The sequence below is a fragment of the Cucumis melo genome, chromosome 8 (assembly GCF_025177605.1).
Source record: "Cucumis melo cultivar AY chromosome 8, USDA_Cmelo_AY_1.0, whole genome shotgun sequence".
Taxonomy (NCBI): Eukaryota; Viridiplantae; Streptophyta; class Magnoliopsida; order Cucurbitales; family Cucurbitaceae; genus Cucumis; species Cucumis melo.
In genome coordinates this window covers 6,430,210-6,442,654 of record NC_066864.1, presented here as the reverse complement: position 1 = coordinate 6,442,654, position 12,445 = coordinate 6,430,210, and the positions used below count along the sequence as shown (strand labels likewise).

The following is a 12,445-nucleotide window of genomic DNA, read 5'->3' as shown; positions in this document are numbered from 1 at the left end:
TTAAATAATAAGTACTCTATATTATTTTTCTCATTTTGTTTATTAACAAATGGTGGAATAGGGAAACCAAACTCAAAATATTAAATAATTCTCTTATTTAAGAATACACATTGGGATAACACTCATTTATAAGATGAATTTTGATCTTTCAAACCAACATTAAAAATGGAATTAGCTATTGAATTTTCTTTTAAGGCGGCCGAAAGAGCTACAATTTCAAATTTTACAAAATTAGACAATCAAAATCAAAATCAAAATCGTAAAGGTAAAGACTTAGAGTAATTATTTTGAAATTGTGTTCTTAACATTTGAATTATGGACCAATTTCAAAACAAACTTTTATATATATAGAAAAAAAAATCTTACCTAAGCTTCGATATTTAAAATGAAACATTCTTAAATCATAGATTAAATAAAAAATACAAATACATAACAAAATGAACCAAAATATTATACTCTATCTACGATTAACCACAATAGAATAAGATAAATTATTATATGTGTCTATCTGATAGATACAATGATAATCAAATCTTGGTCTATTGTGGTCTATCATAGATGAATTATTATATTCTTTTGTTATGTTTGTACTTGATGACTTAGTTAAATTCATATTCGAGGGTAACTTCATACTCATTGAAAAAATGTACTTGGCATGATTAAAATTTATACATAATGAACCCATTTTAAGTGGCATTGAACCAAATTTCTTCTAATTATTACGATATACACATTTTGGATCAAAATGTCAAACAGATCAACTTTGATCATACACATATACATATGTGTGTGTGTGATCTATATAGTATGAGGGGGTATTCACAATTAGGCATGGTGGGGCCTATCAATGTAATTACACCCCATCAATTAAGGGAGAATTCTTGTAAGATTTAGAGTGTGACATTAATTAACAAGTTTTGTGGTCAAAGTTTGAACAATAATAATCCAAAATCATTTTTAATTTCCTTAAATTTTAGTTTTGTAATTTTGAAAGTTCTACCAAAAGATTGCCTATAAATATCTACATTTGCCTTCAATATTACATCGAACAAAAACATGAAGACATATTCACTTATAATCCTATCCTTTGCCTTTCTTTTGGGAGCTGCCTCGGCCGAGCAATGTGGGCGGCAGGCCAATGGAGCTCTATGCCCCAATAACCTCTGCTGCAGCCAGTTTGGGTTCTGCGGTGACACTGACGACTATTGTAAAAATGGTTGTCAGAGCCAGTGTCGTGGCTCTAGTACCCCTACGCCCTCCGGCGGCAGTGGTGTGGGAAGTATCATAAGCGAAAGCCTTTACAATCAAATGCTCAAATATAGTAGGGATCCTCGATGTCCTAGTAACGGATTCTATACCTATAATGCTTTTATTACTGCTGCGCGATCCTTCCCAACCTTTGGTACCACAGGAGATGCAACTACTCGTAAGAGGGAGATTGCAGCTTTTTTCGGTCAAACTTCTCACGAAACTACAGGTTTGTTTATTTTGAAACTATCGATCTTTATTTATTATTGTTTCATAAAACTATCTTTGATTTTTGTTTTAGTACTCTCTCGACTTAAAATTTACTTGCATGTGACGATGCAGGAGGATGGTCCACTGCACCAGATGGCCCATATGCATGGGGATATTGTTTCATACGAGAGAGAAATCAACAAACATATTGCACACCTAGTCAACAATGGCCGTGTGCCCCTGGTCAACAATATTACGGTCGTGGACCAATCCAACTAACCCAGTGAGTTTTTTTTTGTTTTGGGGTTTAACATCATTTTGATAATTTCTTTTACTTTAGAGTTTTGTTCAATTTTAGTTTTTTTAACTTAGGTTTAGTCTCTCAACGTTAACTAACATCGTATTGAAATGATTGGACTTTTTTTAGCAACTACAACTATGGACCAGCAGGGAAAGCAATAGGAGCGCCGTTGCTAACCAACCCCGATACAGTGGCCACAGATCCAGTTACATCCTTCAAGACAGCCCTATGGTTTTGGATGACAGCGCAAGGAAATAAACCTTCTTGTCATAATGTTATTACCGGCAATTGGCAACCTTCGAGCGCTGACAATGCTGCAGGAAGAGTCCCTGGTTATGGTGTCATCACCAACATCATTAACGGTGGACTCGAGTGTGGACATGGCCCAGATGATAGAGTTAAAGACAGAATTGGATTTTACAAACGATACTGCGACATGCTGGGTATTGGTTATGGCAACAATTTAGATTGCTACAATCAAAGGTCTTTCTAAATATTTACTGATCTTACAACATATATGGAATAAAATGAAAAGCGTCTTCTCCCTCATGAGATGCAGTAAGACTATGACTTGGTGGGATGTGTAATGTCAAAACTTAATGTCACAATAAAGATTAGAGAGGGAAATTCACTTTAGTTTCCCCATAAACAATAATAATCAATGCAAAATGATTTTGTGCCCTCTTCTTTCATTTCCACACAAATAAACTTTATGTCAAAATATATAATCACATATCAACTACATCAAATAAAAATCCACAAAATAAAGATTTTGTTGATTCTTTTAATAGAAACCCACCATTAATAATAATAAATTAACAAGTCTAAGAGTTAACAAAAAGTTTTTTAAATGAAATAAATGACTAAAGATTTCTTTTTTATTTTTTATTGCAACTTAAATTCATCATATATGGGGGAAGGACTCTCTTTTGATTATTATTATTATTCTTTTTGATTGAAAATTCTAACTAGCTAGGTTTGTACCACTGATTTATGTAAGATAAATGAAAATATTTAAGTTTACAAAAATAGAGAATTAAATGTTAAATAGGAATGAGATAACTAGAGAATAGGGTAGATCATAGATAGTATTGATTTTGGGTGCAAATCAACTTAGGTTATTCATGAGTTGTATATCGATCTAAATTTCGAAATAAAATACATATCAACTTACACTTTTCCAATAAGTTTGGTTTGGAAAAAAATATTTTGTGAAACTTAAACTTAAAGCTCGTATGGATTAAAAGTTTGAGTTTTTATAAATAAATCAATTTAGAATTTTATGCAAAATTATCTTTTGAAAACCTTTCCTACATTCATCAGTAAAATCAACTACATATTTATGAATTTAATTTATTAATGATTTTTTTAAAATTCATAACAAAGAGCATAAATAAATTAACCTATAAAAGTTTTGGAGTTTGACTTATTCAACACGAGGGTACATATTCATATAGTTATTAGTTGAATGATTAGAATATGAATGGATCAGAATAGTTGGAAAAATAATAATTAGATCGAAAGTAATAGCATATATAACAACATTTAAAAAAATTATAAATATAACAAAGTCTATTTAACTCTATCAATGATAAAATTCTATCATCGTGAAATATTGGTGATATTTTTTGTTATATTATATAATTAATTTAATTATTATTTTTAAAATTGTCATTTAATTTTATGGGATAGTTGCAAATGTAACAATTTTATTCAAGATAATTAATTATATAGCAACATTTTAAAAAAATTACAAATATAATAAAATCTGTCAAAATCTACTAATGATAAGAGAATGATAGACCTAGATATTGTAATTATCCTAATTTTATCTATATCTGTCAACAGTGGGCCTTCATATTGTTGGGCCGAAGCCCGGCCCATTTAATTTCCAACGCAAATCTCAAATTCTGCAAAAACCCTAACATCGAAAAACCCTTCCAATCGATTTCACCGTCGCAGGGAAATTTGGAAGATGGGAAAATTATCGCCATCATTTCGTTCAATTCTCTCCACCTCCGTCATTCACAAACCGACCCTTTCTCCGGCGGCGCCTCCGCTCTCATCCAAGAAACCAACCCCAAAACCATCCCGGAAAACCCCATCGGGTCAGAGCTCCGGCCACCCCGTAAAGCCTAAACTCCCAACGGTGTTCAAATCGGCTAGTCTCGCCGACGCCAAGAAGCTCTACTCCTCCTTCATCTCTACTTCAAAAGCCCCTTTCAACCTTCGAGTTCATAATTCCCTCCTTCAGTCTTACGCTTCAATAGCTACACTTAATGATTCCATCTCTTTCCTCCGCCATATGTCCAAAGTCCAACCTTCCTTCTCGCCCGATCAATCGACTTTCCATATCTTACTCTCTACCTCGGAGAATCGTCCCGATTCCTCTCTCGCCTCGGTTCGGAAAATTCTCAATTTCATGGTTACCAATGGCTTCAATCCTGACAAGGTAACCGCTGATCTTGCTGTGCGTTCGCTTTGTTCGGTAGGTCTCGTTGATGAAGCTGTAGAGTTAGTTAAGGAATTATCGCTAAAACACACGCCTCTTGATATTTATACATATAATCATCTCGTTAAGCAACTTTGCAAGTCCAGAGCTCTGTCTACGGTTTATAATTTTATAGTTGAAATGCGTAGTAGCTGTGGTGCGAAGCCCGATCTTGTTACTTATACGATCTTGATAGATAATGTGTGTAATAGCAATAATCTACGTGAGGCTATGCGGTTGGTAAGTCTGTTGTATAAGGAGGGTTTTAAGCCGGATTGCTTTGTTTATAACACAATTATGAAAGGTTATTGTATGGTTGGCAGGGGCGCCGAGGCAATTGGAGTCTATAAGAAAATGAAGGAGGTGGGATTGGAGCCCGATCTTGTAACTTTTAATACATTGATTTTTGGCTTATCGAAGTCGGGGCGGGTTAAGGAAGCCATAGACTTTTTGGACAGTATGGCAGAGATGGGTCATTTCCCTGACACAGTTACTTACACTTCATTGATGAATGGAATGTGTCGTGAGGGTAATGCTTTAGGAGCATTGTCATTGCTTAAGGAGATGGAGGCAAAGGGGTGTAACCCCAATTCCTTCACGTATAATACGTTACTCCATGGGTTGTCAAAGTCTAGGCTTTTGGATAGAGGGATTGAATTGTATGGTTTGATGAAGTCTAGTGATATGAAGCTTGAATCAGCTTCTTATTCTACTTTTGTGAGGGCGCTATGCAGGAGTGGTAGAATTGCTGAAGCATATGAAGTGTTTGATTATGCAGTTGAGAGTAAAAGTCTGACTGATGTTTCTGCATATTTGTCGTTAGAGAGTACGTTGAAGTCTCTGAAGAATGCGAGGGAGCAAGCCCATGCTGTATAACTGGTAAAAGTTTGGTCATTTTGTAATTGTTTTTATGTTTTAAAAATTTCCGGACCATTTGCTTTCCATTGTCTTTTACTTTTATCCCATATGAAATAAATTCTGCTCATTGATGGGATATTTTTATATTTTTCCTGAGCACTTCTTTTGAGGAATGGGCCAAATCTGGCCTTTTCTGGATAACAATTGTCCATAGCTAAGTTCCTGCTACTACTGCTTGGATTTGGATCTGAAATTTTGATGCTGACTTGTTTTCTCTAGAGTGCGACAATGGTGAAGAGAAATATTCTTAGATTGGATAAATATACACTGTACTTTTAACTGCATAGCCTAGCATATTGTATCTTTAGCAGCTTAATGCAGTCACATTTTAAGTCATCTCAAATGTTATAAGATAGTGGTTATAGACGAGGGTTGGATTAGAATCAAAGATTGGATGGTTTTGGAGTGATCTATTCTTGGCTTAAGATTCCCTTCCACTTTTAGTCTGAGATGACATTGTTTTTTCGCACCAAATTTTATTTCATGACTTGTGCTGATGATTGCTACCAAATCTCACGTTTCTAGTTTCTGTGGTTCAGGGCCTGAGCATTTGGCTGGCTAATGGAAAAATTGGTTTAGCGGAAAGCCGGAAACTTGGTGAAGCTTGAACGACAGGTGAAAGCCCGTTAATAGAGGTTTCTGGCTAAACATTTGTAGAAGAACATGGATCCAAATTTTTATAAAGGTTCGTACTCACTTTGTAAAAGTGTTGTCCTACAAACTAGATTAGATGCTTTGCTGATGTTCTCCAGAGCTTTCTACTGCTTGATGCATTTTTTTGAATTGGAATCATTCAACATTATTTTATCCTCACCATACTATTGCATTCACCTTTTATGCTAAGTTTTGCTGATTGTATATAATCTTTTTTGGTGTTTTAACTGTATTTCAGAAACATTTGGGCCGAGAAGCTATACAATAAGAAGTGTTTATTATGTATTCAATCCGATGCAGTTCATTGTTATTTAGTACACAACACTTATGTCACTATGTCCTTACTGACTATACTTACAATTATGTCAATTTTATATGGAAATATCTTGATGAACTCTCTCATTTCTAATATTATGGTCTATTTTATTCTAATCTCCTCATTGCATTATTTATTTGTTTATTTTGAGATAAACAGGTAAAACATACTATCCAAGGAGAAAAGGAGGAACTACTTGAGTTCACTCCTCGTAAAACAATCACAAGGAAGGACTTCAATAACCTTATTTAAGAGATCTTTTTTCACCCAGAAAGAAAATGCAATAAAGAGAGATACTTTCCCGCACAAACATCACACTCATGCAGATTCATCTACTAAGCTGATCGTCCTTATGATAACGAATATACGATCACTCCATACCATTGGACAAAGAAACTTATTGATGAATTGCAAGTTTTGAATAAGAGAAGTATTATCATAAAATAATATTAGATACTGAAACATACATTCACCCTTATTTTATAATGGTCCTCACTGGTACACACTTGCGATCTGCAATCGATGCGTGTATGAAATCAGCAGTGGATATAAAGACCAAGTTGGTAAGTATTGCATATGGGTATGTGATTATATTTTGGTTGGTAAGGTAACAATATCTTTAAAAATAACTGGCAAAAATTGAAAGTTTTTGCCAAAGTATCTTCACATCGGATCACAAAGCCTGACAAAAACTACACTATTATTTGGTTTGGTTCATTGCTTTGTAAAACCAATCTTTTTAAAAAAGACATTTGTAAGAATTATGGTGGAATTAAGGTTCATTTTGTGTAACTATTAATAACAAATATCACTCAATTATTTTATCTTTTAAAGACAGATCAATTTGTAGAAACAAACAAAGCTATAGATTCTTGGTGATCTTTAGGCCAATTAACATATGATTTCTATAATCTCTAGTGGTCAAATGGAATTGATTCATGTGGGATCTTTTTTCTTTCTTTCAAAAATTGGGAGACAGTCATTCATTGCCAGGCTTTAATGTTGAGAAACCACATTGCAAAACCAAGCCATATGGTTTGATAAATAGACTAATAATTGTTGTTATTATGATTATTAATATTATCATTGAGTACTAGTGGTTTGAATATTTATAAGGAGACAAAGAGGCAATGGATGGTGTTTAATTAAATCTTAGGTTATAATGTGAATGAATCATTATTTTTGGTACATTTGTACGTTTGTCACTCTCTCTATTATGGATCCGTACGTTTAAATGAAATCTTTTGGATGGTTGACCTAATCTTGTGGCTACAAGATTACATTAAGAATTTGCTCACATGCTTATGCCCCACATCCATTTATTCATCCTCTCAATATTTGGTGACTTGATGACCTCAATGTTCAAACGCTTTCTCCTCTTGATCCAAATGTAATATTAGCACTTGTATGCCGGTGTTTTGTTGATCTAAAAGTTAACATGTTTTAAACCCTACAAGTGCAAATATTAGATTTTTTTTAGATAGTGTGTCAAATGTTCTTTGCCCTCTATCATATCATTACAACGTTCAAATTTTATGATACTTAAGATTAACAAATAGATCGATACGAAACACAGTAATTTCAGTGGTTAAGTGCTCCTCTTGGCTCCTACGTGCATCAACTCTTGGTCTTGATCCAAATGTAACTTTAGTGGTCAAACATTAGTTTATAATTGTTGTTTCTTACTCGTATTTTTTTCATCTTGCAAAATTGAATTTGTTAAGATTTTTACCTTGGTAAGTTTCTTTTTGTTAATTATACACGTAGAGTGTAAAGTTCTAATAGAGGAAAAATAAATTATTCGTTAGAAACTACAGCAATGACGTAAAATCGAAAATCGTTGGGATGTATAGTAATACTAAATTAAAATTCATGAAATGGAAGAACAACGGATATGATGAAATAACTAATATATTTGAGAAAGTTTTCTTAATGCAATAGAAACAGGATGAATCAAATGGATGTTAATACGTACCGACTTTACACCAAAAGTTGTTTTGATTCATAAATGACACTCTCAGTTCAAGTGGAATTCTGACAAAGAATTTTGTATTCTTGTTCGTTTTTTGAGTGAACTAATAATAGAGTCATAGATTGATGATGCTTACGCTACTCTTATCCTTGCAGGCAATGGATTTTCATTTCATTCAAATTCATGCACCTTACGGTGAAGGTGATTGCTGTGTTGTTTTGTTCAGTGCCCTTCACATGTTCGACAAAACGCCTGACTTAACCTCTTCTCGTGTCTCCCTCATGGCGTCTCTTAAGGACTAGGGCCTCGTTGTCTTCTCTCAATTTGTGATCATGTGGTTTGTTTTTTCTCTTCCTTGGTCCATCCCATGAACTTAAAATCTCAAACCCAGTTTCTCCTTTTAGCTATTTCACTTCGTAATGATGGGAAATTTTAGTTTGTTGTTCCTCTTAAACTGAAAATGATGGTGTTACTCTGTTAGATAGAGCAAGATCATGCAGTAGGCTACTTGATTCTTGTGTTTGAGTTTCCGTAGATTTAGACAAAAAGGCAAATAAAAGAATGGCATTTTTCTGACAGAATGATTAATGCACATTGTTTAGGATTTTTCATTCAACTTTTTGCCTTGTTCTTTTCATCTAATTAGGTATGATCGTCTTTTTACTCAAATTTCTCTTCCCCCCATTATGTTAGCCGCATGCCCCGCCCTTTGTCTGTTGCCGCTGCATTAGAAAGATTACTATAATCTTGGCTATGGGAGTAACAATGTTTGCTCATTGCAAGCCTAGATTCATGGCTACAATCATTAACAAAACTATCTTTTAAGAGGGGTTAGGCACTTTTTATCTCTATATATATTCACATCCCTCTTGATGGGTGGAGACAAAACATGGGTCGGGAATATTTAGGGTTGAAATTAGCTGATTCTCTTTTTGCTCACATGATTAGTCATTTGATTAAACCTTAAATTATGTTGGGTTTAGGCCCAGATGGTGAAACCCCAATTATTGAGGAGGCAAGGTGGCATTGCTATCATTATGGCCTGCAACTATGCCAACATGTTCAAATACTTTATTACTCTATTTTGTTGTCAGAGCTTGATGTTGGCCAATCGGTGGAGCATATGATTAAAAGATTTGACTTAGATGCTCAGATTGTAGGGTGAAACTGTTGCAAGAGAATCAGAGAGAGCTGAAGCTATGGTCCATAACGTTGTGACTTTGACATGCATGCACAGGGACTTCGTAAGCTTCTCTTTTCCATATAAATTAGCTTAAAAGTTGGTTGGTTTTGCTCAAACCATTCAATTCTCTTGTGAATTCCACCAATTTACAAATCAAAGATGGTGATCACATCGATATTCACCGGTGCCCACCAACCTATTAGGTCGGTTAGCTTGCCTACAAGGGTGGAGCTCGAGTCAGAACCGTTGTTACAAAGCCTAAAATCCTTTCAAGTTTCGTCTTGCAAGGCAAAAACAACACCGTTAGGGCTTGAGGAGATTCAAGTTGCATTGGTTGGACTAGCAGAGTTGTATAACTCTGTTGGGAAGCTTGTTCAATCTTCTTCCACCCAGCAGGCTCTTGTTCACTATAAGGAAGGGAAGCTTGTGGAAGAGGCTTTAAATGAATCTGTTGTATTGATAGACTCTTGCAGCTCAGCAAGAGACATAATCCTTACGATGAAACAAATTATACAAACCCTTCAATCCGCTTTACGTCGAAAGTGTGCAAATTCCATTGTCGAAAGCCATGTCCGTGCCTACTTCAGCTACCGAAGGAAGGTGAAGAAAGAGATCGGAAGCTACATCGGCGTGCTGAAGCGAATGGAGAATGATAGAACAACAGACTTCTTTTTATTATGGGATATACAAAATCATGATTTGTTGCCTGTAATCAAACTGCTGAGAGAAGCAAGAAGCGTCAGCATCTCTATATTTGGAGAGCTTCTAGCGTTCCTATCGGCGCCGGTAGTGAAGGGTAAGGCTAGAGGGTGGTCATTGGTGTCGCAATTGATGCCGGTGATCAAGTCTGGATCGGGGAAGGGACAGAAGACAGTAAATGAGATGGAGAATGTGGATATTGCTCTCAATTCTCTCCTTGGCCAAGGGAGAGAGGCTTGTGGGAATGATAACAAAGCTGAAGTTCAAATTGCACAAAGAAGGATTGGAACATTGGCATCAAGTTTTGAAGGAATAGAGAGTGGATTAGATAGCATGTTCAAATGTTTAGTTAAACATAGAGTGTGTTTTCTGAACATGTTGGTTCATTGAATTACTGATCTCAAACATTAAATATTATTCTTGTACAGTAATGACAATCTCATCTAAGATGAATATAACTATCCATTCTTTCATACCATGAAACTCATTCTTTTATTATAGTTTTTGCTACCTAAATTCCAAATTCTAAAACTATACTACGCTTTTCATAATTCCTCACTAAACAATTTGAATTCTTACTAAAATGTAAATTCACAAAACAAAGGAATCAATAAGTGGGTGTTTTTGTATAAATAGTTATCATATGAACAGCTTGAATTTTAAATACATTTTTAGACAAGTGCCTGTTTTTCTATAACTTAGATTTAAGATAATTACGTGGTAGAAGATTTATATTTTGAAATTTGAGTGAAATTTTACTCTTTTCTTTTTTTTAATAAACAAAAATTTTCGATAAGGTTCAAATCAAGGTTTTGATGGTAGAATGTTCAAATCAAGGCTTTGATAACATCATCAAATTGCACATTTTCCAGTAATTCAGAGAGATCGAGAAAATTAGATTTTGATGAAAACTATAAGTTTCTGGCGGATCATTTAGCTTTAGTTGCCCTAAGGCATAGTAATTAGGGGTTGTTATGTGTCTATTTCTTCTTCTTTCTCTAAAAAGGTGGATAGAATCTTGTTATCTCCTCTACCTTTATTGGTATGATTTATCATTTTATAAGACTTGCTCTCTTAAAAGTACATATGTGTGCATGAGGTTTTTTTATTACGCATCTTGATTTCTTATAAAACAACGACCTCAAAAGAGGAAAATAGACAATTAAGATGAATGACGTTAACTAAAACTTGAGAATTAAATTTAACTAAAAATTTTGAATAACTCATATCATGAGAGCCATAAAGAAGCGTCATAATCTCACGGATCAATACATAGACACTACTATTCAAAATCATCAATAAAATTATTGTCATGCGATCTTGAAAATAAGGAAATATAGAAAGGCTAATATAATTATTAAACACAATTTGATGCAAACTTAATTTTATTAAAGTCAATGGGTTTATATAAAAGAAAAAAAAATGGTTAGAATTAGCAAATAGAGTAAAATTTAAAACGTTAATTAGTATAAGTTAATAGATAGAGTTTTATGAAATTAAAATAACTAAACCAATTTCAAAGCAATTGTTTGTGTGTGTGTTTTTACATAAAATAGATCAATCAATATATAATATTTTTTAACTATATTTTGATCATAAAGTACTCGATTTTAATACTTATAATTCAAATACTCTTTTTTGTGAAATGAATTTAAATCTCTTTTCCTTTTTTTTTCTTATTTTTATATTTCTTTTTGCAGCTTTTTCCAATATAATTATTATAATTTTTTCATGCCACATTCAATAGGAAAGAAACACGTGTCAATAGCAACATTAAGAAGTTGGATAGGATAAGAGTATTGGATCTCATCAAATCAAAGGCTTGGTCATCAATGGCTCTTGGAACTATCACAACCTACATGTGCCACTCTGGCACAAAACTTACACGTGTCCTTATCTAAATGGGACTCTTAAGTGCACAAATTTCTCATAATTGCTACTTTGTACTAACCACGTGTCCTCTCATTATAGGACACGTGTCTTCTCTTTCCCTATTGCGATCCCAAATTAAACTACCAAACTCTTTTTTACATAATTTGGTTCCAACCTTTCTTTAATGGTTTTCCTTTTTAGTGAAAACTTTTGTAAGGATTTTTTTTTTCTGTCATCCACCGAATGATAACAATTTATAAAAGGAGATACGTGATTTAAATAACAAAAGATCAAAATTTTGAAAGGATGAAATAAAAGTTGGTGCTAAAATGGCAACAATGTGAGGCGTTCTTCCTTACCGTATATGCCGACTATTTCAACATTCTTTCCTACTTAAAAAATTTGTCTATCGATTGAAATTGTTCTTTTTTTTTTTTTTATCAAATTAGATATATTCATGACCATTATTTTTTAAAAAAATAAACGACTTACTCAATCAAACTCAAATGATAATAGTAAACAAAGTTGAATGGATGGATATATAGTTCGAGTTGTGAGATAAGACAACAAGTTGTGCAAAA

At 33.8% G+C, this 12,445-nt stretch overlaps 3 protein-coding genes across 10 annotated transcripts; all 3 read left to right on the top strand.

The window, feature by feature from the left end:
* The first annotated feature begins 1,039 nt into the window (after positions 1-1,039).
* On the top strand, positions 1,040-2,441 carry LOC103485181 (endochitinase-like). 2 transcript variants are annotated; one of them, XM_051088176.1, is made up of 3 exons: positions 1,040-1,477; positions 1,594-1,741; positions 1,886-2,441. In XM_051088176.1, the coding sequence occupies exons 1-3, from the start codon at positions 1,057-1,059 to the stop codon at positions 2,250-2,252; spliced, it is 936 nt and encodes a 311-aa protein (XP_050944133.1). In that variant the 5' UTR covers positions 1,040-1,056; the 3' UTR covers positions 2,253-2,441.
* Positions 2,442-3,682: 1,241 nt separating this feature from the next.
* Positions 3,683-10,475, top strand: LOC103485180 (pentatricopeptide repeat-containing protein At2g17670). Of its 7 annotated transcripts, none has more exons than XR_007823182.1 (5): positions 3,683-5,129; positions 5,708-5,853; positions 6,298-6,701; positions 8,266-8,447; positions 9,205-10,475. XR_007823182.1 is itself a non-coding variant. In XM_017043712.2 (2 exons), the coding sequence occupies exon 1, from the start codon at positions 3,735-3,737 to the stop codon at positions 5,124-5,126; it is 1,392 nt and encodes a 463-aa protein (XP_016899201.2). In that variant the 5' UTR covers positions 3,683-3,734; the 3' UTR covers positions 5,127-5,129; positions 5,708-6,254. The 7 variants fall into 7 exon arrangements, 1 of the variants encoding a protein (XP_016899201.2); XR_007823180.1 differs by having other exon boundaries at positions 9,094-10,475; XR_007823179.1 differs by having other exon boundaries at positions 8,266-9,354; positions 9,497-10,475.
* On the top strand, positions 9,453-10,382 carry LOC103485362 (uncharacterized). The gene has a single exon (XM_051088416.1). The coding sequence runs from the start codon at positions 9,453-9,455 to the stop codon at positions 10,380-10,382; it is 930 nt and encodes a 309-aa protein (XP_050944373.1).
* Positions 10,476-12,445: the final 1,970 nt, after the last annotated feature.